This window comes from Oryx dammah, unplaced genomic scaffold (genome assembly GCF_014754425.2).
Source record: "Oryx dammah isolate SB20612 unplaced genomic scaffold, SCBI_Odam_1.1 HiC_scaffold_5, whole genome shotgun sequence".
Lineage (NCBI taxonomy): Eukaryota > Metazoa > Chordata > Mammalia > Artiodactyla > Bovidae > Oryx > Oryx dammah.
This window is the reverse complement of record NW_024070189.1, coordinates 93,151,471-93,176,228: the sequence shown is the minus strand read 5'-3', so window position 1 is coordinate 93,176,228 and position 24,758 is coordinate 93,151,471. Positions and strand designations below refer to the sequence as shown.

The 24,758-nt window shown below is 50.2% G+C and overlaps 1 protein-coding gene across 3 annotated transcripts in view; it reads left to right on the top strand.

Annotated features, from left to right (window-relative positions):
* The first annotated feature begins 4,017 nt into the window (after positions 1–4,017).
* ARHGEF18 (Rho/Rac guanine nucleotide exchange factor 18) overlaps positions 4,018–24,758 on the top strand; it is a 70,705-nt gene continuing 49,964 nt past the window's right edge. For 2 of the 3 annotated variants that reach the window (XM_040240602.1, XM_040240601.1), the window contains exons 1-8: positions 4,018–4,701; positions 5,702–5,852; positions 6,512–6,626; positions 7,699–7,756; positions 8,087–8,131; positions 8,666–8,743; positions 10,550–10,652; positions 10,793–10,934. In XM_040240602.1, coding sequence (XP_040096536.1) covers positions 4,364–4,701; positions 5,702–5,852; positions 6,512–6,626; positions 7,699–7,756; positions 8,087–8,131; positions 8,666–8,743; positions 10,550–10,652; positions 10,793–10,934 — 1,030 coding nt within the window. In that variant the 5' untranslated portion in view covers positions 4,018–4,363. Of the gene's footprint in view, positions 4,702–5,701; positions 5,853–6,511; positions 6,627–7,698; positions 7,757–8,086; positions 8,132–8,665; positions 8,744–10,549; positions 10,653–10,792; positions 10,935–20,696; positions 20,814–24,758 lie in introns of those variants that run through there. The other variant, XM_040240603.1, reaches the window with a different exon arrangement.

Below are 24,758 nucleotides of genomic sequence, written 5' to 3'. Positions count from 1 at the left end.
ATGCAAAGAGCCAACTCATTGGAAAAAATCCTGATGCTGGGAAAGATTGAGGGCAGGAAGAGAAGGGGACGACAGAGGATGAGATGATTGGATGGCATCATTGACTCAAAGGACATGAGTCTGAGCAAACCCAGGGAGATAGTGAAGGACAGGGAAGCCTGGCATGCTGCAGTCCATAGGGTCACAGAGACTCAGACCCAACTTAGCGACTAAACAACAACAAAGAATAGGCAAATTCAATGAGACAGTAGAGTCGAGGCGACTAGAAACTGGAGGAGATAAGAACAAGCAGTTACTGTTTACTGGGTTCAAACCCCCCTTGCTGCTGCTGCTGCTGCTGCGTCGCTTCAGTCGTGTCCGACTCTGCAACCCCATATACGGCAGCCCACCAGGCTCCCCCGTCCCTGGGATTCTCCAGACAAGAACACTGGAGTGGGTTGCCATTTCCTTCTCCAATGCAGGAAAGTGGAAAGTGAAAGTGAAGTCGCTCAGTCGTGTCCAACTCTTAGCGACCCCATGGACTGTAGCCTACCAGGCTCCTCCGACTATGGGATTCTCCAGGCAAGAGTACTGGAGTGGGTTGCCATTGCCTTCTCCGACAAACCCTCCTTAGGGGGAGGTGAAAAAAAGTTCTGGAGATGGACAGTGATGATGATTACATATTGAGTAAATGTACTTAATGCCACAGAGTTGTACACAAAATTGTTACAATGGTGAAATCTGTTGTATTTTTGTTGCTGTTGTTCAGTCACTAAGTTGTGTCTGACTCTTTGTGACCCCATGGACTGTAACCCACCAGGCTTCCCTGGCCATGGGATTTCCCAGACAAGAATGCTGGACTGAGTTGCCTTTTCTTCCTCCAGGGGATCTTCCTGACCCAGAGATCAAACCCCAGTCTCCTGCATTGGCAGGTGGATTCTTTACCACTGAGCTACCAGGGAAGCCATATATATTTTACTATAAGGCATCAAAACCGTAGAGTTCCGGGTGGGGAAGGTCAGAGAAAAAGCCAGACCCTGTAGAGTTCTTCCAACCTCATTCAAGACAGGTATGGACACTGCCACCTGCCTCCCACCAGCCAAGATCCCCAGCTAACCAAGTGCCTGGCTCTTGGCTGGCAAGTATTTTCCTCTTTCTCTTTTAAACATGTTGTTTATATATTTATTGTTTGTTTTGGGCTATGCTGAGTCTTCATTGCTGCACACGGGCTTTCTCTAGTTGCAGCGAGCAGGGGCTATTCACTAGTTGCGTGCACGGGCTTCTCATTACAGTGGCTTCTCTTGTTGCAGAGTGTGGGCTCTAGAGTGTGTGGGCTCAGTAGTGTTGACACTCAAGTTTAGGTGGCCCACACCATGTGGGGTCTTCCCAGACCAAGGATTGAACCCGTGTCCCCTGCATTGGCAGGTAGATTCTTATCCAATGGACCACCAGGGAAGTCCACGTATTTTCCACTTTCAGTTGGCTGCTTCTCTGAAAATTCCCCTCACCAAACATTAGTAGGGACCTCGCTGTTCCCTCTTTCCTAGTAAAGACTGGCCGTAACCGGCCAAATGGCCCATGGATAGGTAGGCTTGCAAAATTGAGCAAATAAAATTACAGGATGCCCAGTTAGAATTAAATGCCAAATATTGCAATGTTTGTAATCTATTTACACTAGAAAAAAAAAAAGTCGTTTATCTGAAATTTGAATTTCACTGGGCGTCCAGTATTTTACCTGGCAATTCTATCCTGGGAGCCTCTTGTAGAAACCATCAAGGGTGGCAGGTCTGCTCAGTGGGCCCTTTAGGCCACCAGTTGGGACAGTCCATCAAGGACTGCCTGAGCTCACATAGATGCCTAAGGCCACATCTCAAGGTTGGTTTTGCCTGTAGCATGGGGGGCGGACCACCCACCTACCCACCAAACCCTGTCTGATGACGGCGTCAACAATGGCCTGGAAAGGAATAGTCCTTATCCTGCAGACCCTGACAGCCCAGAGGAGGGACACCTTATTTAGATTGGAAGAGTCAGGAAGGCAGCCTGGAGGGCATGCCCAAGGTGGGTTTTGAAGGATGAATAGGAGTTCACCAGACTGCCTCTGGATGGCCTAGGAGAAGAGATTCTCCAGGGAAAGGAAAAAACAGGTGCCCTGGCTGGGAAGAAAAAAAAAAGGATGAATGACAGCGAGAGGAGAGGGCAAAGAAAAGACCAGGAAAAGCAATAGAGGAGGAAGTAGAGCAAGAAAGAGCCTAGAGCCTGGGTCCAGACAGACCCCACAGAGTTTGAGTCTGGCTCTGCCATTTACCAACTGTGTGACCCAAGGCTGCACAGTCCTTTCTCCTCCCTGAGCCTCAGTCTCCTGATCTGGAAAGTGGGACAATACCACCCCCTGGTAGAGCTGCAATGGGATTAAGAACAAGGCCCTTGAATAACTGTTGGGGAGGCAACAGGTTGGTGCTTTGGTGGATGTGGCGTCATCATCCACCTCTATGTATTCTTGGAGTCTAACAGCTGCCTCCTGGGTGGGTGGGAATGTGAGGCTGCAGAGGGGCTGGAAGCAGGAGGCGGCGGACCCTGGAGCCCTTTGTAAATACCGTGCCGAGGAGGGAGAGGAAGGTATTGGAAGGGATTTAGGAGCTCACAGGTTCCAAGCTACTCTCTGGTACAATGGAGTGGGGGGCTGGAAATAGGGTGAGGTGAGCGAAGTGCAGGGTCCAATACTGTCATGTCTTAAATTTTGAATCATTTATGTACGTATGTACTTTTGGCTATGCTGGGTCTTGGTTGCTGCCCACGGGTTTTCTCTAGTTGTGGCGACAGGGGCTGCTCTCTAGCTGCAGACAGGCTTCTCATGGCGGCGGCCTGTCCTTGCAGAGCACGGACTCTAGAGTGCACACGCTTCAGTAACTGCAGCACGCTGGCTCACTAGTTGCGGCTCAAGGGCTCTAGAGCACAGCCTCGGTAGTTGTGGAGCACTGGCTTAGTTGCTCCGAGGCATGTGGGATCCTCCTGGATCAGGGATTGAACCTGTCTCCTGCATTGGCAGGCGGATTCTTTACCTCTGAGCCACCATGGAAGCCCCGCCTTTTAAAAAACTTTTGGCCCCAGCACACAGCATGTGGGATCTTAGTTCCTAGACCAGCGGTGAAAGCGCCAAGTCCTAACCACTGGACCACCAGGGAAGTCCCTGTCATGCCGTGACACCTTGATAATTCATTCATCGTGGAACTCTTCGCACTATATTGAAGTTTGTTGGATTGTTTGTTACTGTCGTATTAGGGGCTTCCCTGGCGATCCTTAGGGCTTCCCTGAGGCCAGACAGTAAAGAATCTGCCCACAGTGCGGGAGACCCTGGTTTGATCCCTGGATTGGGAAGATCCCCTGGAGAAGGGAATAGCTACCACTCCAACATTCTTGCTTGGAGAATCCCATGGACAGAGGAGCCTGGTAGGCTACAGCCCATGGGACTGCAGAGAGGTGGACATGACTGAGTTACTTACACTTAGTGGTGGTCCAGTGGTTAAGACTGCGTTTCCACTACAGTGGCACGAGTTCAATCCCTGGTGGGGGAAGTTTCCCATGCCGTGAGGGGTGGCCAAACAAAAAAAGAAAGAAAAAAAGAAACAAATGAAAATTACAAACTTAAAAAAAAAAGTATTAAAATATGCTTTTCTTGATCTCTGAGTTTGGGGGCACCCCCTACAATTTTATGCCCAAGGTGGCTTCCTCACTTGGTTCACTCTCATCCTGGCTTGGGAGGGAGACTTAGGGTCTAGGAAACCCCTAAGGGCAGCCCTGGGGAAAGCCTAGGAGTCACAATGCTGCCTGAAATTCAGCCAGTAGCATCAAGGATATTGCGTGCACTTCTGTTCAGTTGCTCAGTCATGTCTGACTCTTTGTGACCCCATGGTCTGCAGCACTCCAGGCTTCCCTGTCCATCACCAACTCCCAGAGTTTGCTCAAACTCACATCCGTCAAGTTGGTGAAGCCATCCAACCATCTCATCCTCTGCTGTCCCCTTCTCCTCCTGCCTTCAGTCTTTCTTTCAGGGTCTTTTCCAATGAGTAAGTTCTTTGCATCAGGTGGCTGAATTATTGGAGTACAGCACTTGTACAAATTGCATTCACACACATGATCTTATAAGAGGCTTAAAGCAAGCTTGGTGAGCCGGCAGACAGAGGACAGAGGACAGAAATTACATGGCCTGTTTCATAAGATGATCAGACAGAAACTCAGCAATGGAGGTTGAGTCGGGGCCGGTATCCCTAATTTCCAGCCCCTTTTCAGAGGACTAAGGCCTTGTAGGCCTGCACTGAGGGGACCACCCCCATTCTACCCCACCTGCCAAGAGCTAGGCCCAGAGCCCAGGTTGGACAAGTGGGGGATGGCAGGGAGGGTCTGGATGTGGGGGTCTTCGCTGCCTGTGGGTCAAGGCCTTTTCCCCATCTGTCTCCAGGAGGATGGAATCCCAGGGCTGCTTGGTGGTAGCGAGAGTTCAGAGGACCTCAGCCTGGACTTGGGGGCCCTTCAGGGCAGTGAGTATCTCCAGGACCTGGGCCTCGAAGTCCTTTCACACAGCCAGCCTGGGGGAGCCAGAGGCAGTGGCCCCCCTAGCGAAGAAGCCAGAGGAGAAACGCCCCTCTCCAGCACTGCGAGTTCCCAGGGCCTTGCTCGGAGACGCAGCTGGGAGAGGTCGAGGAGCTGCTCCGAGAGCCGGCAGAGGTCAGCCGCCTACTGCGCCGCCGCATTCCGGGACACACCTTCCAGGGCAGCCACACGCTGCTCCTCTCCCCTACCGCCACCTCTGGGTCACCTAGCTCAAGGGCCACCAGAGGTGTCTGTGCTATCAGAGGCAGCCCCAGAGACCCCCTCCGGAGGTGCACGCATGTGTGTGGGCACACGCATCCGTGTGCACGGGTGAGCAAGCACACGCTGAAGGAGCGTGCGCCAGCCCAACCTGGAGGCTGCATGAAGCCGGCAGGCACGCTTGGACCCAGATGAGCACATCTGCCCCTGCACATGGAGGGTACATGCCCACACTCAACACACAGGCATGCACCCTCCTCCTGCTCAAACCAGAGACACCTAAATGTGTCCCTTGCATATGCGAGCACAGAAGCACAGATGCACTTCTAACACGGACAGGTGCTTGGCACCACCCACACAGTACAGTGGCAGGCCGAAACAGTGGAGTGCTTTAGTTGTGGGCTCCCCAACTCTCCCCCCACCCCTCCCATGCTCGTGTGCTCAGTCACTTCAGTTGTGTCCGGCTCTTCTGCAACCCCAGGGACTGTAGACCACCAGTCTCCTCTGTCCGTGGGATTCTCCGGGCGAGACTGTTGGAGTGGGCTGCCATGTCCTCCTCCAGGGGATCTTCCCGACCCAGGGACTGAACCCCAGTCTTTTGCGTCTCTTGCATTAGTAGGCAGATCCTTTACCATTGCACCACCTGGGAAGCCCCCGCCCCTCATAGTTCTCCCCAAATATTAATCTAGTCTGTGTAAAAAAGCAGTGGGCCTGTGATGCAAATGGAACCTCAGCATCAGATCCTCTAGCCAGGTTCCCTGTCCACCCCCTGGCGCTGGGAGGTCTGGAACACTCTCTGTGCCCTGCCCCCATAACAGGACCACCCAAGGGTTCCCCCAGGCCCCTGTGCCTCGAATGCTGGAGCTGGGGTGACAGCCCAGTGGAAGAGACCTGACTCCCTCTTGTTCTCCACCAGGTTCAGCATCGAATCCTCAGCTGTGAATGAGGGGCCTTTTCTGCCTCGGACACTGGCCAGCCTCGCTCTGAACCTGCCAGGAGAGGGCCTGCAGGCCTGGACCCAAGGGTGTCTGCCTGGGGGTGGAACCCCCGCAGATCAACCAAGCAAGGTTGGTGCAACCCCCAACCACCCCAGTTAATAACACAACTATGTGCCCAGCCGCTGGCTCTGTGGGACCCATGGGTGCCTTACACATAGCTGGGGGGACTAACCCATCATGGCAGGAGGACCGACTCCTCCTCCATGACAGAGGAGTCGCTGGGTCCTAAGACTCCAGACCAAGCCCGAAGGTCCTTTGCTGGCCTGAGATCCTTGGCTGTAAGCATCATCCCCTAGGCTAGGGAGCTCAGGCTTGTTTCTGAATCATTGCAGCTGGGTAGAAGCCCTGTCTGTGACTGAACTTTGCAAAGGAGAAGAGCTCGTCTCAGGTCTGGGATTTTAGCCCAAAGCTGGAGAATGCACTCTTGGAGCTGAGGCTTCCGCCTGGGGCATCTCTGCCCCTGACCATGACCGGGGGTGCAGTTTCTGGCCATGGCTAGAATTTGTGGTTCAGAATTCCAGAACTCCAGCCCACAACTGGGGGGTGGTCCTTGGCTGGTATGGTCCTTGGCTCCAGCCCTCGGCTGCTATAGAGACCCATTCCTGCTCCTATGCCCCAAGGCTGAGGGTAGCCCCTGTCTGCAGCTGGAGGCTGGGGACCCTCGACCCAGGGAAACTGCCTGCAGCCCAGGCTGCCTCCGGGCTTAGCGAGATGCTTATTCCCTGCAGGAATGTGACAGCCCCGAGAAAAGAGTGAGGTCACGGTCTGTTCCTGTGTCCTTCGATGAGATCAGCTCCCTGGAAATCTTTCCAGCTTTGGAAGTGCCGCCTCCAGCTGTTCAAGGTAGCCCAGCCTGGGGGTTTCCTTCATTCAAACAAGTGGGGTAGGGGGCTTCTGCTGGAGGGTCCCCTGGTTGGGGCTGGTGGAGGAGGATTAGGGTCCCCTTGGCAGAAATTGGGCAGAATGCTGGGGGAGAGGTGACATGGCTCCTCCATCATCTACCCTTCCCCCTCACCCTCCCAGGGGACTCTCAAGCCAAGGTGGGCACAATATTGGAATGACTGCCAGGACTCTCTTCCTCCTCTGTCTCTTTATCTCCTTCTTTTTCTCTGCATCTCTATCTGAAGAGCTTGTGTTCCTCTGGTATCAGAAAGACCTACAGGCCAAACCAGAAGCTACCACTTTCTTTTTCTTTTTTTTTTAATTTTTATTTATTAATTTATTTTTGGCTGCACTGGGTCTTCATTGCTGTGTGCAGGATTTCTCTAGTTGCAGCAAGCAGGGGCTACTCTTCAGTGCGGTGCATGGGCTTCTCATTGCAGTGGCTTCTCCTGTTGTGGAGCACAGGCTCTAGGGTGCACAGGCTTTAGCAGTTCTGGCACGTGGCTCAGGGTTCTAGAACACAGCCTCAGTAGATGTGGCACGTGAGGCATTCCGAGACATGTGGAATCTTCCCGGACCAGGGGTCAAACCCATCTCCCCTGCATTGGCAGGCAGATTCTTAACCACTGTACCACTAGGGAAGTCCAGGAATTTACCACTTTCTAGCAAGTCTATGGGGTTGCACAGAGTCGGACACGACTGAAACGACTTAGCAGCAGCAGCAGCAAGTCTCTGAACCTCCTCCGCTTTGTCGCTAAGAAAGACAATCAGAATATCTCCTTCAGCGTCACTTTGAGAGTTCACTGACCTAATATGTGTAAAGCATTTCGCCCTTTGTAAGCTCATGACACACCCGGGGCGCTTCCGTCCTGGCTCTCTGTCCTCTTTACCACTCTCCCTCGCCCCGAGCATGGCAAGCCCCATCTGGACGAGCTCCAGGTCTGCAGGGGTGCATTCAGGGGTTGTATGCTAGGCTGGTCCTGCCCCAGGCACCTTTCACACCTATGTCTCCTGGGGTGGGGGCTGCTTCCAGGCCTGGACCCTCCGGTGCTGGAATGCATGGAAAAGGATCATGTGGAGCCGAATCATGTGTGAGTATCTGACCCTTAGGTGGGGGAGGGACCCCCGGGACAGCCAAGGGGGTCAAGGTTTGGGGAAGAGGAATGCAGGGATGTAGCATCATTGCCCATGAAAGTGAGCAGGGCAGCCACAGTCCGCCTCTAATAACCTCAGTCTCCTCTCCCACACCGACTTTCTCCCAGGCACCTCAGAAGGTTCTCAACAGCATCAGGAGAGGGTTTGGGCCTCCCAGTTAGGGGTCGCATCAGGACCAGGGCTGGGTCAGGCACTCACAGCTCGTTTGGGGGAACGCCTGTCATTGGGGGCAACTGTGGACTGTTTTTATCCGACCCCCCACTCAGGTTGATTGTCCAGCAGGTGCTTGAAGAACTCCGACAGTACCATGGGTGAGTGGATGGGGGCTAGGTGTGGGGCAACAGGTGTGTGAGACAGATGTAGAAGACAGGTGTAGGGGGACAGGGGTGGACAGGGATGGGGATGCAAGCAGGGAACGGTTAGGTGTGGGGACAGGTGGAAGAGTGGATGGGTAGAGGGGACATGTGTGAAGACGGGGAGGACTGGAGAGGTGGGAGGAGGCACAGGTGTGGGGAAGGACAGGACACAGGAGCAAGCTGCCACCAGCCATGCTGTGCCTTTGCACAAACGGGAAAAGGTGGCCCTCTCCCAAAATGCTGCCATCTGTTGCAAAAATCTTCCCAACATGTTGACTTTTTTTGACCAAGACCTGTTACTACCCTCTGCTGGAAAACCCATCACAATGACCATGTATCCAAGACCACATGTGGAGGGATGATGGGATCCCTGGTCATGGGCTGCACGCCTGTCCACGGGAGCCCTGGAAGAGAGGGACAGATGAGGGCGCCGCTAGGGGTCGGGAGAAGAGCTGTCGACCCTGGTGTCTGTCCCCTCTGACCTTGCAGGGCCCGGCAGAGGGCTCGATTGTCGGTCTGCCCCGGAGAAGCAGCTTCGAACCTCACCTGGTTTGAGTTCTTGTCTGAGTGAGTACCGAGCTGTGGGCTGAGCCGGCACTGAATTGAGAGGGCAGAGGCCTGAGATGGGATAAGGGGTTGGGGCCCCCATCCTCTTACTGGAATCACCAGAGCAACAGTGGGGGTGGAAGGGGGCTCCTCATACTCCCTGGGAGGGCAGGGGAAGACTTCTCGGAGGAGGTGACAGCTTGAGCTGGGTTCCAATGGAAAAGTAGGAGTTTGCCAGTATGCTGAGATGAGATGGGGAAAAGAATTGGGTGCCTTCCACAGGAATGGTGTCAGGGTGGGGCTGGAAGGAGGGGAGGGGAGTCAGCAAAGGCCAGATCGCTGCTGGGAAGCAGAAGTCCACAGCTCTGTGGTGACCAGTGATGGTGAGCACCATCAAGGGTGCAGACCAGAGGCATGGAATCTCCCTCCAGGGACTCGATTCTGCAGGGGTTGGGGTTCTTTGTATTATATGTATTATAATAAATACATGCAATGACTTAATATGTTATTTATTAAATGAGAGTGTGCTGGTCATCCAGAAGAGGTAAGATCTAGGGCTTGAGTGTTGGGTGGGAAGAGGGCAGGGGGATTTGAGAGACAACCCATGGGAAGAATGGACAGGATTTCAGGCTGATAAGACAGGAAGGGGGTGTGAATCAGAGGAATGAGGCAGAGATGGACAAGGTCCATCAAGGCACCTCAAGCTTGAGACCATGTCACTTTCCCCTAGCCAAACCCGGTCCCCAAGTCTGCTGGAACTTTGCAAACCTCCACAAATGTTTTATATGTGTGCGTGTGTGTGCTCAGTTGCTCAGTCGGGTCTGACTCTTTGATACCCTGTAGACTGTAGCCTGCCAGGCTCCTCTGTGCATGGAGATTTTTCCAGGCAAGAACACTAGAGTGGTTTGCCATTCCCTTCTCCAGGGGATCTCTCTGATCCAGGGATCAAATCCGGGTCTCCTGCTTGGCAGGCGGATTCTTTACCACTGAGCCCCCTCGAAGCCCTATATATGTATATGAAAATGAAAGTGTTAGTTGCTCAATCGTGTCCGACTCTTTGCGACCCCATGGACTGTAGCCCACAAGGCTCCTCTGTCCATGGAATTCTCTAGGCAAGAATACTGGAGTGGGTTGCCATGCTCTTCTCCAGGAGATCTTCCCAACCCAGGGATCAAACCTGGATCTCCCAAATTGCAGCAGATTCTTTTACCATCTGAGCCACCAGGGAAGCTCTCTCTCTATATATATAGATAGATAGATCTCTCTGTATATACACCTATATATATATATATATATATACATACTATATCTGTATGCAAACTATAGTATATACATACTATACCTGTATATATTATGTATATATACACAGTTGCACTTGTTGCTTGTTGCTGCACAGGCTTTTCTCTGGTTGAGGTGCTTGGGCTTCTCACTGCGGTAGCTTCTCTTGTGGAGCGTGGGCTCTAGGTGCTTGAGCTTCAGTCACCGTGGCTCCCAGGCTCTGTGGCACAGGTTCAGTAGCTGTGGCACACCAGCTTCGTTGCCCCACAGCATGTGGGATCTTGCCGGACCAGGAATCGAACCTGCATCTCTTGCACTGGCAAGCAGATTCTTATCCACTGTGCCACCAGGGAAGCCCGGTAAATGTGTCTTGAGTGAATAAGTGAGCGAGAGGAGAGAGAGAGTTCAGGACCACAGCGAGGGTGGAACAGGATAGAGGGGCCTCAGGTAGACAGATTCTAGATGGATCCCAGGAGTGACCTGCAGAACTGGCCAGAAGGGCCTTTTGGGTCTGCTGTAACCCTCTTCACCAAACTCTCCACCCCTTAGGAGCGAGGACAGCATGGGGAAGACGGAGAGAAGTGACAGGGGCACCAGGGTGAAACGCAGCCTGAGCTCCCTGCGCAATCGAGTCACCAGGCAGAAGGAGAAGGTCAGAGGGCTGGGCCAGGGGTTGGGGGGGCCCTCTCTGCCTTCTCCAGCTTGCCAGAATGTCCCCGGCCCCAGAGCCCTGTGATTCCAAGTGGGAAGGGACATACAGGGCATTCTAAGGTCCACCCCTGTCCCCAACAGGGGAAGACCCCGGTGCATCAGAAGGACAAAGGTCAGGATGCGCGAGAGAGGAAAGAATGTATCAACGGGCACCAGCTGGCTCGAGGAACCTTCTCTGGCCACTCCAGCTGCCCTCTGTGTGGCAAACCTTTTCTGAGCTCTGGTGAGTCCGGTGGCCCAGCCCGTCGTCCTGGATGGCAGCCACTTTCTCTGCCTCACTTCCCCTAAATCGCTCCCATGGCCTCCTTCCATCTTTGCATCCTTCCTTTCCAGGTCAGGCCAACCATGGCTTCCTGGAGGTCACCAGGAATCCATCCCTAAGAGCAGGGGTTATTTGGTTAGCTTGGACTCCCCCACACAAGTTCCTTTTTAAAAAAAATGCTTATTAATTCATCTATTGAGCTGCACCAGATCTTAGTTCCAGCACGCAGGATCTTCAGTCTTCGTTTCAGCATGCAGGATCTTGAGTTGTGGCGTGTGAACTCTCAGTTGCAACATGTGGGATCTAGTTTCCTGACCAGGGTGGAACCCAGGCCCCCTGCCATGGGAGTGCAGAGTGTTAGTCACTGGACCACCAGGGAAGTTTGGGACTCCCAAACTCCCTTTAAATTTTAGCTTTCGTTGTTGGCAAAATCCAGACTCAGGCAGTGTATTAGTTAGCTGCAATCAGGCTGGCTTAAACCACAGAAATGCATTGTCTCAGAGTTCTGGAGAAGTTCAAGATCGAGGCGTCAGCTCCCTCTACAGGTGCTGGGAAAGTGTCCATCCCAAGTGTCTTTCCTGGCTTCTGGAAGTCCAGCGGCTTGTGCCAGCAGAACTATGGTCTTCACGTGGCATTGTCCCCATACTCATGTTCATGCCTCAAATTCCCCTTTGCCTGAGGATTAGGGGCCAACCCTAACTCAGTATGACCTCACTGAACTAAACACATTAGCAATAACCCTATTTCCAAATAAGGCCACCTTATGATGCCCTGATGGGGCTTCCCTGGTGGCTCAGTGGTAAAGAATCGCCTGCCAATGCAGGAGAACTGGGTTCAATCCCTGGTTCAGGAAGATCCCCTGGAGGAGGAAATGGTAACCCACTCCAGTATATTTGCCTGGAGAATTCCATGGACAGTGGAGCCCCGAGGGCTATAGTCTGTAGGGTCGCAAAGAGTCAGACATGATATAGCAACTTAGCACGCACGCAGGCACGATGTAGTGAAAGGGGTTAGGTCTGTAATATATGAATTGGAGGGAGAGAGAGAGCAGAGAAGGCAGGATCAGCCCATTAACAGGCAATTTCCTGCCTCCCAGCACTGTCTCAGAAATAACAGTCTCTGCTCAGGAAAACATTTTGTTTATTTTGTTTAGTCACTAAGCTATGTATGGACTCTTTAGTGACCCCATGACTACAGCCTGCCGGGCTCCTCGTCCACGGGATTTCCCAGGCCAGAATACTGGAGTAGGTTGCCATTTCCTTCTCCAGGCGATCTTCCCAACCCAGGGATTGAACCTGTGTCTCCCACACTGGCAGGCAGATTTTTTTTTTTTTTTTTTTTTACCACTGAGCCACCTGGGAAACTCAACACAGAAATCAGGAAAAAGTATTGGGTTCCAAAGGCCTTGGAGGGAGATTACTCTGGTCTTTTATGAGATTTAGAACTTTGCTTTTTTGACAAGGGGAAGAGAGGAGGCACTGGCAACTGCATGCTACTTGCAAATTCAGGCTGCTGCAGGGTTCCTCCACCTCGGCCCTATTGCTCTTCGAGGCCTGGTCATTCTTTGTCAAGGGAGGGGAGGGCCGTTTTGTGCATTGCAGGATGTTGAGCAGCATCCATTGCCTCCACCTAGATGTTGTTATCACCTGCGCCAGGAGTTATGTCAGCCAAAAATGTCTCTAGATGTGGCCAAATGTCCCCTGGGGGCTAGGATTGCCCAGGTGAGAATCAGTAGGCGAGTGCAATAGAGAATTGGCCCCAGGGTGGGCCATGCAGTGAGAGCGGTCCCTCCACCCTGGGGGCAGGTTCCTCCTCAAGACCTGAGCCACAGGTTTTGCATTTCTGCCTTGCCTGGCCCCACACGTGGGCATTTTCCTTCCTCATTCCTCCCGTTTTCCGGAGTAGTCTTTGCTGGCGGTGGGCCTGTTAGCTGCTGCGGTCAGGAGTGGACCCATTTGGAGCTTTCTCTCCAAAGATCTCCAACCTGCTTTCTGACCCTGTGAGCACTCTCCAGCAGAAGCCACCCAGGCTTTGCAAAGTCTTCAGCATCTGAAAGTCCTTTTAAGCAGCAGGTGTGTGCTACATTCGTTTTAGTAGTGTCTGACTCTTTGTGACCCCATGGACTGTAGCCCGCCAGGCTCCTCTGTCTGTGGGATTCTCCAGGCAAGAATACTGGAGTGGGTTGCCATGCCCTCCTCCAGGGAATCTTCCTGACCAGCAAGTGACTTCCTGTTTCTGCTGACTTCCTCATCTCTTCATCTGGGTGGGGTGAGGGTGAGGTCTGCTGGATACTAGAACCTCCCTGGAAGGCCAGGATCAAGCCCTGAGGAGCTTTATCTCTGGCATCAAATTCAAGGAGCAGGTGGGAAGTTGGCAGAAGGAAGGGTGAGGGCAGAGATCCAGAACTGAGCCAGCACTGATCCAGTAGAGAAATGCATCCATGTTGATGCAGAGTTGAGTATTTTAAAATAAATATATAGATATATTCAAACTACTGCACAATTGCAGTCATCTCACACATTAGCAAAGTAATGCTCAAAACTCTCCAAGCCAGGCAGTATGTGAACCATGAACTTCCAGATGTTCAAGCTGGATTTAGAAAAGGCGGAGGAACCAGAGATCAAATTGCCAACATCTGTTGGATCACAGAAAAAGCTAGAGAATTCAAAAAAAAAAAATCTACTTCCGCTTCATTGACTATGCTAAAGCCTTTGACTGTGTAGATCACAACAAACTGGAAAATTCTTCAAGAGATGGGAATACCAGACCACCTTACCTGCCTCCTGCGAAACCTGTATACAAGTAAAGAAGCAATAGTTAGAACTGGACATGGAACAAAGGACTGGTTCAAAATTGGGAAAGGAGTACATTAAGGCTGTATATTGTCATATTGCTTATTTAACTTATATGTAGAGTACATCATGTGAAATGCTGGGCTGGATGAAACACAACCTGGAATCAAGATTGCCAGGAGAAATATCAATAACCTCAGATATGCAGATGACACCATCCTTATGGAAGAAAGTGAAGAGGAATTAAAGAGCCTGTTGATGAAGGTGAAAGAGGACAGTGAAAGCTGGCTTAACACTCAACATTCAAAAAACTAAGATCATGGCATCTGGTCCCATCACTTCATGGCAAATAGATGGGGAAACAATGGAAACAGGGACAGACTTTATTCTCTTGGGCTCCAAAATCACTGTGGACAGTGACTGCAGCCATGAAATTAAAAGACACTTGCTCCTTGGAAGAAAAGCAATGACAAACATAGACAGTGTATTAAAAAGCAGAGATTACTTTGCCTACAAAGGTCCATATAGTCAAAGCTATGGTTTTTCCAGTAGTCATGTACAGATGTAAGAGCTGGACAATAAAAATGCTGAGTGCTGAAGAACTGATGCCTTCAAACTGAGGTCCCTTGGACAGCAAGGAGATCAAACCAGTCAATTCTAAAGGAAATCCTGAATATTCATTGGAAGGACTAAAGCTGAAGCTGAAGCCCCAATGCCTGATGCAAAGAAAAAAACACCCTGATGCTGGGAAAGATTGAAGGCAGGAGAAGGGGATGATAGAGGATGAGATGGCTGGATGGCATCACTGACTCAACAGACATGAGTTTGAGCAGACTCAGGGAGATAGTGAAGGACAGGGAAGCCTGGCATCGTACAGTCCATGGGGTGGCAAAGAGTTGGACATGAATGAGTGACTGAACAACAAGGCAAAATTTTATATTTTAAAAGAAAATTAAATTACAGAAGAGCAAAAGTCTAACATGCCAAAGACACTTTGTTTGATGCACTTAGTGTCAATAATTGGAGCACTTTTTAAGGCTTTTTTCCCTACAAAAAAAATGGCATTGATAATGGCTCTGTACAATAATATTTAAAATAGCAGGAAGATGGAAACATTTTCATACCATATTTTGGCAAACAGTTCTAAAGACAGCAAACACGCACTCAGTGGGTTTTCCTTTGCTTTAAAATGAGCTACCAGTAATTCTAAACCAAGCAAAAATGCACTGTTCCTGGATGGAATATAAGCAGTCATACTCGCAAAAATGTTTTGCAATGAGTTCTTGGCTTCTGTGAAAATCCCAAAATAGCAAAGGAGAGATTAGAGTTTATTTTCAGATTCTATGACTGGTTTCCAACAATCTTTTATCAGTGGACTCACAGGCAAAATACTAGACACTCAGGATCAGATTCCATTCCTTGATGTAAGGATGGAACTTTTGTGGATTGCTGTCCTTGGCTAGCATAAACCAGAGAATAACCACTTATAGAATAAAATGCAAGACAGGCAGAAGGGCTAGCTTAATGTTTTTTGTTGTTGTTGTTGTTGTTGTTGTTGTTGTTGCAGGAAAAAAAGAATCCATGCTAACACTATGGTGAAACTAATGCTTACTTAGGGATTTTACCATTAGAGTAAGACAAAAGATCAGACTTCAAAGAGACCAGATCTGTAACTTGGAAGTGAAGTCTTTTGCTGCATTTTGGCAATAGACTCTAACTTGGAGTATGATCAGTCGCTTCAGTCATGTCTCTTTGCGACCCCATGACTGAACCCTAGCTCCTCTGTCCATGGAATTTTCCAGGCAAGAATACTGGAGCAGGTTGCCATTTCCTCCTCCAGAGGATCTTCCCAACTCAGGGATCGAACCTGGGTCTCCTACATTGCAGACAGATTCTTTACTACTGAGCCACCTGGGGGAGCAACTTAGAGTATACAACTATCTATTTGAGAACTCTCCTACCCCTCCAGTGCAGGGCAGACCCCTACCCCCCTGGAAACTTTTCATTTTAGATTTACAGAAAAGTGCAGAGAGAGCTCCCATATACAGTTCACCTAGTTTTCCCTCATGTTAATGTCTTGTTGTTGTTGTTCAGTCACTAAGTCGTGTCTGACTCTTTACCACCCCACGGACTGCACCACGCCGGGCTTCCCTGTCCACCATCTCCCGGAGTCCGCTCAGACTCATGTCCATTGAGTTGGTGATGGAATCCAACCATCTCATCCTCTGTCATCCCCTTCTCCTCCTGCCTTCAATCTTTCCCAGCATCAGGGTCTTTTCCAGTGAGTCAGCTCTTGGCATCACAAGGCCAAAGTATTGGAGCTTCAGCTTCAGCATCGGTCCTTCCAATGAATATTCAGGGTTGATTTCCTTTGGGATTGACTGATTTGATCTCCTTGCAGTCCAAGGGACTCTCAATAGGACCTCGATACATTTGTCACAACTTAGGAACTAACATTGGTACAGTACTATTAACCCAATTCTGGATTCTATTCAGATTTCACCAGGTTTGGTTTGGTTCTTTCATTAGTGTTCTCTTTGTTTCAGGATCCAATTCAGATACCACATTCACTTCAATCATCCTGTCTTCCTAGTCTCTCTGGTCTGTGAGGGTTTCTCTGTCTCTTCTTACTATTCATAACTTTGACAATCCAGAGAAATGCTAGCCAGGTGTCTTGTACAATGTCCATTAATCTGAGCTTGCCTGATGTTTTGGGGGAGATTATCATTATTGGGGTTTTGATGGGTTTGTTTTTCCATGCTTCTCAGCTTGTGGGATCTTAGCTCCCCAATCAGGGATCAAACCCATGTCCTCAGTAGGGAAAGTACGAATTCTTAACCACTGGATGCCCAGAGAATTCCCATGTCTTATGTTTTCTTTTTTAATTGTGCTTAGTCACTCAGTCATGTCTGACTCTTTGCAACTCCATGGACTGTAGCCCACCAGGCTCCCCTGTCCATGGGAATTCTCTAGACAAGACTACTAGAGTGGGTTGCCATGTCCTCCTCCAGGGGATCTTCTCAACCCAAAGATCAAACCCAGGTCTCCCACATTGCAGGCAGGTTTTATTTTTTACCATCTGAGCCACCAGGGAAGCCCTTTTAAAAAGTTTATTTATTTATTATTCGTTTTGGGCTGCACTGGGGCTTTGTTGCAGCGCACAGGCCTCTCACTGTGGTGGCTCCTCTTGTTGCAGAGCACCGGCTCCAGGTTCTCAGGCTTCAGTCGTCGCAGCACAGGGCAGAGTTGCTGTGTCACATGGGTTTAGCTGTCCCGCAGTACGTGGAATCTTCCCAGGCCAGGGATCAAACCTGTGTCCCCTGCACTGGCAGGTGAATTCTTTCCCACGGCACCATCAAGGAAGTCCTGGTGTTTTCTTAAAATTGTAGAGGGGCTATGGGTCTGGGGAACCTTTCTGCCTCATCAGATCAGGGGGTAAGTGCTATCGACATGACATCCTTGAGAATGTTAATCTTTATCACGGGGGTAAGGTTAACAACTGCCAGGTTGCTATTCTTCCCGTTTCTCTTCTCTATTCTCTAGAAGCAGGTCACTCAATCCAGCCTACTCTCAGGATGGCAGGAGTCAAGTTCCATGTTCTGGAGACAACATTTGACTTTCAGGACAACCCTTTGAGATCAAGGGAGATTGGAGTTCGTGTCACAGAAATGATGAGTGCTCAACATGGTGCTGGGTACTTACAGGCAATGGTAGCACCTATTGTCATCAACATTTGGCAATATCTCTCTTTTAAAATTTTAGTGTTTATTTATTGGCTGTGCTGGGTCTTCGTTGCTTTGAGTGGACTTTCTCCAGTTGTGGCAAACGGGGGCTACTCTCTAGTTGCTGTGCACGGGCTTCTCACTGCGGTAGCTTCTCTTGTTGCAGAGTGCGGGCTCTAAGGCAGGTGGGCTTCAGTAGCTGTGGCACACAGGTTTATTTTCTCCATGGCGTGTGGGATCTTCCTGGACCAGGGACTCAATCTGTGTCCCCTGAATTGACAGGAGGATTCTCAGAGCACTGGACCACCAGGGAAATCCTGGTGATAGCTCTTGTTATGGAGGCAAAGCTAGCCTTTTAGTCACAGACCCTAACCCTAGGCTCTGACCACAGCCCCACACCTGTCTAAGGGAGCAACATGAGGCCAGAACACCTGTGTCTCACTCCAGCGGGCTGAGAGCAGGCACCACCTGGGTGTAAGTCGCCACAAGCCTACCTCCCATCACAGGTATTCAAAGCTAGATGTGACTGACTGTCCCCTTAAGGAGACAGCCCCACTGTAAGTTGAACAGAACAGGAAGTGAATCATGTTCCAGGTAATTAGTGTCTCCAGGGTAAAGCTGAGATACTTTCCCAGCCACCAGCCCCACTGATGGAGCGCCATTCCTGATAGTCCTGTTCCTAGCCTTGACCTTTGAGGCTCCTCCATGGTCTGACCCCACCTAGCCCTCCACCCTTCTCTGCCACTACTCAACCACAAGATCCCCTCGCCCAGCCACCCTGAAGTCTCGTGGCTGCTCGTGCCGGTAACGTGTGCCTTGCTCATTCAGTGCTCTTCCTGGAACTCCTTCCGCCACCTAACTCTTACTCATTCTCTAAGACAAAGAGCAAGGCCACCTCCCCCAGGAAGCCTGCATGAGGTGACTTGAAAGCCTGAATGAGGTGACTTTAAAGCCTGCATGAGGTGACTTTAAGTTCCAATGGCTGTCAGCCAAGGGTCACTGTGTCCCCCCTGAAGAACATTTAGCAATGTCTGTGGACATTATGGGCTTACCAGGTGGCTCAGACAGTAGAGAATCTGCCTGCAACTCAGGAGACCTGGGTTCGATCCCTGGGTCGGGAAGATTCCCTGGAGAAGGGCATGGCAACCCACTCCAGTATTCTTGCTTGGAGAATCCCATGGACAGGGGAGCCTGGTAGGGCTACAGTCCATGGGGTCACAAAGAGTCAAACACCACTAAGTGACTGAGCACAAGCATGAACTGTCATTAGTAGCAAGACTGAGAAACACAGATCCTCAGCTCTTGGCAGAGTCCCTGGCCCATGATAAGGACTCGGTAAAAGCAGAAAATGGTTAGATGGACAAAAGGAAGACAAGAGATGGCTCTTCTTTCTGACAAGCCCCTTGAAAGGGTTTAGGGGAGAACTTTGTCAACCTGAAGGTGTCTATAACTAAGGGAGCTATAGATATAAGGATCATGCCACTCTTTCTGCTTAAAATCTTTCAGTGACTCCCCACTGCCTTTGGGATAAAGTCCAAAAGTTATGGGCATTCAGAGAGAGTGATCATTTACAGATCCACCGAGACCTCAAAAGTACCTGTGTCTGCGCTTCTGACCTCAATTGGGGTGGGTGTCTGATGACCTCCACTGGGGTGGGATTCTTGCATTTCTGGACCCTCCAACTCCTTAGACATGTTCCCTCTCCTGATCATAAAGTCTGGACTTAAACCGAAGACAGTTCACTTGGGGACTCTCTGCCACCCAGGTCCTTAACTGAGAGCTCTCAAATACAGATTGTGTGTGGGTTTATTATTATTATTATTTATTTGGCTGCACCAGGTCTTGGTTGAGGCACATGGGATCTTTCAGTTGCAGCATGCAGAACTTTTAGTTTGGCATTCAAACTCTTAGTTGTGGCATATGGGATCTAGTTCCCTAACCAGGGATTAAACCCAGACCCCTCGCTTTGGGAGCATGGAGTCTTAGCCACTGGATCACTAGGGACATCCTGATTGTGTGTGTTTTGAAGTAAGCTTATTTGGGGGCGATCTTGACCTGGCTGACTAGCTTGGACATGAAGTGAAAGCTCTTGGCTCCTCTCCTGATTCTTACCCACCCTCTTCACCTATAGAGGGCCTGGATTAGACAAGTCTCAGGACTGGGGTGGCTGATGGTATCTGAGGGGATGCTGGCACGTGGAGGGGCATCTGGCATGTCTATAGGTGTCTGAAAACACCTCTGTGGGGGTGTCCAGCATGTGTTCCATCCTCTGAACACCCCTTTGGGGGTTTCTAATAGCATCTGTGTTGGAGGGAATCTAGAAGTTTCCATGTGGGGCTTTGATATATTCCAGAGGGTCTGAAAGCCTGTTTGCGGGTAGTTGATGGCTACTAGATGAAGGCATCCAGTACTTTTGAGATATCTGGCATGTTTTTCAGATTCTGAATAGTTTGGGGGTATGAGCTTTGAGTATCTGATGGTATCTGCTGGGTGTCTGAAATGTGTTTGGAGTATCTGGTGGTATCTATGTTGCAGTGTCTGGGATAACCTGAGAGATAAATGACTCATGTTTTCAAGACTTGTAAATTTTCACTTCCTATAACCTAGGGGGCCACTTCTTCGCAGGACACAGACCTGTTCTCTCCATTTCTTGCACCCTCCCCTCTCAAACTTCTCTCCTCCGGGGTTAATCCCCCTTTGATGTCCCCAGGTTTTCATTGTACCCTATTTTCTGCCCCAACTCCCCAAGTCGCCCCCCCAGCCCTGCTATCTTCTACCAGGAAACTCCTCCCAGACCTGCTAATCACCCAGGTCCCCGATGACTCCACAAAACACCCCTCAACCCCAATGATCTCTCCTAAAGATTCCTTCTAAGCGCCTCTCAGTCCCGCGAATACCTCGGGGCCCCACTGACCCCCCTCCCCCAAAACGGTTCCCAACTCCGCTGATTTCCTCTCAGGCCTCCCCTAGACGCCCCTCTGCCCGACTGACCCGCCCCTCAAGGATAACCCTCACCCTCCTCGAAAGCACCTTTCAGTCCCCTCACCTTGCCTAAGCTCGAGCTAAAGACCCCTGCCGGCATCACCAAGTTGAGCCTCAAAGACCTAGGTTCGCGCGACCCTCCGGTCCTTGAACCACGCCCCCTTCCGGGGCCACACCCTCTGACCCGCCCTTGGGGGCGGAGCCGCGCGTGCGTACCTCACCCCCGCGGCTTCCCGCTTCCGGCTCCGAGCCGAGGGCAGCCGTGGACCCCGGGAGGCCGGGCGGCAGCGGAGGCAGGAAAGTTAACGGAGCTGCGGGCGGCGAGAGACCTGCGGCGAACTAAGGTGAGGGCGGCGGGGCAGGTCTGAGGAGAACGAGGCTCGGGAGGAGGCCTCGGGCCCAACGAAGGCGCCATCGGTTCCCGGGGGTGGCCTCGGGCGCAGGACCCCCGAGGCTACCTCTGCTTCGGGGCCGGCCCCCGTGGGCTCGTCCAAACTGGCGGGCGGATCCTGCAGTGCAGGCTGTCCCTTCCGTGCATTCAGGCTCTGTTTGCAGAAGGCACAGTTCAGACGATGCCCGCCGGCTCCGGCCGAGCCCCAGCCCTTGGGCAGTGCAACCTCCCTGGGTCAACAGGGAGGGCATTCCGCGTCCGGGATCTGGAGCTCCCGGGGCAGCAGCTGAGATGTGGTGATAACTCAGCACCGGGGGACTTGAAGCCTCTGAGCATCGCTCACTCCGTGGAGCCCACGTCCTCCTGCCAGTCGATCGTTAGGGTCACAAAATCATAGGAGGTGTGTGTGCTTTGGGTCTTTAGTTCTTCCTCCAGTTTCTTTATTGTGGAAGAATTTAGATGGTGCGGTGCAGGAATCAGAGGCCCTTGGTCCTTGCACGGTTTATTGTAACTATCTTCTCCTCTCTTCTACCTGGTTCTCTGTTGAGATCGAAGTGGTAGAAGAGACGGCTGGCCCAGGGGATCAGGAGCATTGGCGAAGTTTTACCTCGGAAATGAAGAACACAACTTTTCTTCCTTTTGTCTCCGTTTGGGGGAGAGGGGGAACTCCAGCCAGGATCGTAGAAGGGCAGGTCTCTTCTTGTTGACTAGAGAAAGTTCAGGACAGGTGAACAGCCCTATGGCCAAGGGCGATATGGGGATGGTTTTGCAGGTATCCCGGTTAATAATTCTGGAGTTGTATGGAGAAGTGTCAAGAGCACAGGCTTAAGTGTCAAATCACATCTGGGTTCTTCTGGTCCCAGTTTCCACCACTTAAGTCACAGTCTCCCCATCTTTAAACCCAGAATGAGGATCAATTGTGGATTTGATGAGGTAATACATGTAAGGTGGGAAGCACAGCCCCTGGCATATGGTGAATGCTCAATAAGTGTTATATATTCTGTGCATGTGGTATGCCCCCAGGTCTGTATTTTAATTTTTTAATTTTTATTGAAATATAGTTGATTACAATGCTGTTTTAGTTTCAAGTGTACAGCAGAGTGATTCAATTATACATATATATATTTGTTGTTGGTTAGTCACTAAGTTGTGTCCGACTCTGTGACCCCATGGACTGTAGCCTACCAGGCTCCTCTGTCCATGGGATTTCCCAGGCAAGAATACTGGAGTGGGTTGCCATTTCCTTCTCAAGGGGATCTTCTCAACCCAGGGATCAAATGTGCATCTCCTGCATCTCAGGCAGATTCTTCACTGTTGAGCTACCGGGGATTCCATATATATAAATATATTCCCATATATGTATATTCATATATATATATACACACATATATATACATTCTTTTTCATACTCTCTTCTGTTATAGTTTATTACAAGATAGTTCCCTGTGCTATACAGTAGATCCTTGCTGTTTACCTGTTTTATATATAAACAGGTAAACAACAGGTGTGTGTATGTTAATCCCAAATTCTTAATTTATCTTCCTGCCATCCCCTTTGGTAACCATCAGTTTGTTTTCTATGTCTGTGAGTCTGTTTCTGTTTTGTAGTTACGTTCATTTCTATCATTTTTTTAGATTCCACCTGTAAATGATATCGTATGATATTTGTCTTTCTCTGACTTACTTCATTTAATACTCTAGGTCCATCCATGTTGCTGCAAATGGCATCTTTTTCTTTTTTTTTTTTAAATCTCAGGCAGACCCGTATTTTTCAGTCGACATTCCAAGTAATAGAGAGTCTGGAAAATGTGAGCATCTCAGTTGTTGTTTGGACTGGGTTGCAGTTTGTATCTTATCAATAGTTTGCTAGTTCTGTGGGTCAAGCCCTTCTGAGGGGGTGGAAGAAGCTGTGCTAAAGCGAGTAAGAGGGGCTTCCCTGGCAGCGCAGTGTTTGGGGCTCTGTGCTTCCCTTGCAGGGGGCAAAAGTTTGGTCCCTGGTCAGGGAACTGAAATCTTGCATGCAGCACAGCTCAGCCCCAAAATAAAGGAGTGGGGTCGTTTTTTAAATTCTTGTCAGTGTAACTTGTTTGCATTGTGTATTGTTTACTTCCCGTTTCAGTGGCATGTAGGAGAGAAAGGAGATTCTTTGAATGTCTTTTCTTTCTCTTTTTTTTTTCCTTCAGTCGACTTAAGAATGCCCCCATGTTGAAAGCTGTGGTAGAATGTACATTGTTCCTGGTGGAAACCTTGGTATACTTTTCATTCTTGTCACACAGTAGCGATTACAGCCAGTTGCCCTTGTCACCAGCGCACCCCCGCCCCCACGGGGACTAGGGCTGTGGTCACCAGCTGTGCCTCCCTGGCTGTTTACCTTCCACGTGCTTAGCATATTTCTGATCCTCATGTCAAGGTCTCCTTCATTTTTCTTCACTCTTCCTGGGTCCTGTTTCCATTTCTGCAAATTCCACCTATGACTTTTTAAACATTTTCCTCTAGGCTCTCTTAAATCATCTTAAGCCCAGAGGCTTTGTTAGGTCCAGCTAGTCACTGTTTCTGCATTATTTGTGAGTTAAACTTTACTTTTCCGCTGAAAGTGGTGAAGAGCTGCTCTTGGTTTGTAAACCCTCTCTCCAGGTACAAAGCAATTCCCTGCACAGCTCCTGAGCGGCCACTAAGAATTTTTCTGCAGGAGGAATGTGGCTGATGGGGGAGGGGCAGTCTGATTCAAATAATGTCCTCTGGGAGGCCTCAGTGAAAGGACCCCTGCAGCTACGCTCCTTTTGTGTCTGTGTGATTAAAATTGCCTTGGGTGTAAGCGGTGAAGAATCCACCTGCAATGCCAGAGACACAGGAGACTCAGGTTCAGTCCCTGGAGAAGGAAATGACAACTCACTCCAGTATTCTTGCCTGGAATAGCCCATGGACAGAGGAGCCTGGCGGGCTACAGTCCATAGGGTTGCAAAGAGTGAGAGGCTAAGCACAGAGGCAAGCAAGCTAACTAAATTCAACTGGTATGCTGCTTCTTTGCTTTGGTTCTTAAGTAGATTTATAGTTGCCATTGAGATTAAAGTTGCAGTTGGTTTTGTTCAAGGTATCACCATATCTTGAGAAAATTATTCTAAAGATTTTAACAAAGGGGATATATATTTAACATATTGCTCGTGGTTACGTTTTAAATGCATGTCAATTTTTTTTAACTGGCATATAATTGCTTTACAATGTTGTGTTCGTTTCTGCTGCACAACAATGGTGAATCAGCCATATAAAGTTATGACCAACCTAGATAGCATATTCAAAAGCAGAGATGTTACTTTGCCAACAAAGGTCCATCTAGTCAAGGCTATGGTTTTTCCAATGGTCACGTATGGATGTGAGAGTTGGACTGTGAAGGAAGCTGAGCACCGAAGAATTGATGCTTTTGAACTGTGGTGTTGGAGAAGACTCTTGAGAGTCCCTTGAACTGCAAGGAGATCCAACCAGTCCATTCTAAAGAAGATCAGTCCTGGGTGTTCATTGGAAGGACTGATGCTAAGGCTGAAACTCCAATACTTTGGCCATCTCATGCGAAGAGTTGACTCATTGGAAAAGACCCTGATGCTGGGAGGGATTGGGGGCAGGAGGAGAAGGGGACGACAGAGGATGAGATGGCTGGGTGGCATCACCGACTCGATGGACATGGGTTTGGGTGAACTCCAGGAGTTGGTGATGGACAGGGAGGCCTGGTGTGCTGGGATTCATGGGGTCGCAAAGAGTTGGACACGACTGAGCGACTGAACTGATAGATATACCTCCTTCCTCTTGAGCCTCCCTCCCACACCCCCATCCCACAGAGCACGGAGCTGAGCGCCCTGAGCTATAAGCAGTTCCCACTAGCTAGCTGTCGTACGCATGGTAGTGCA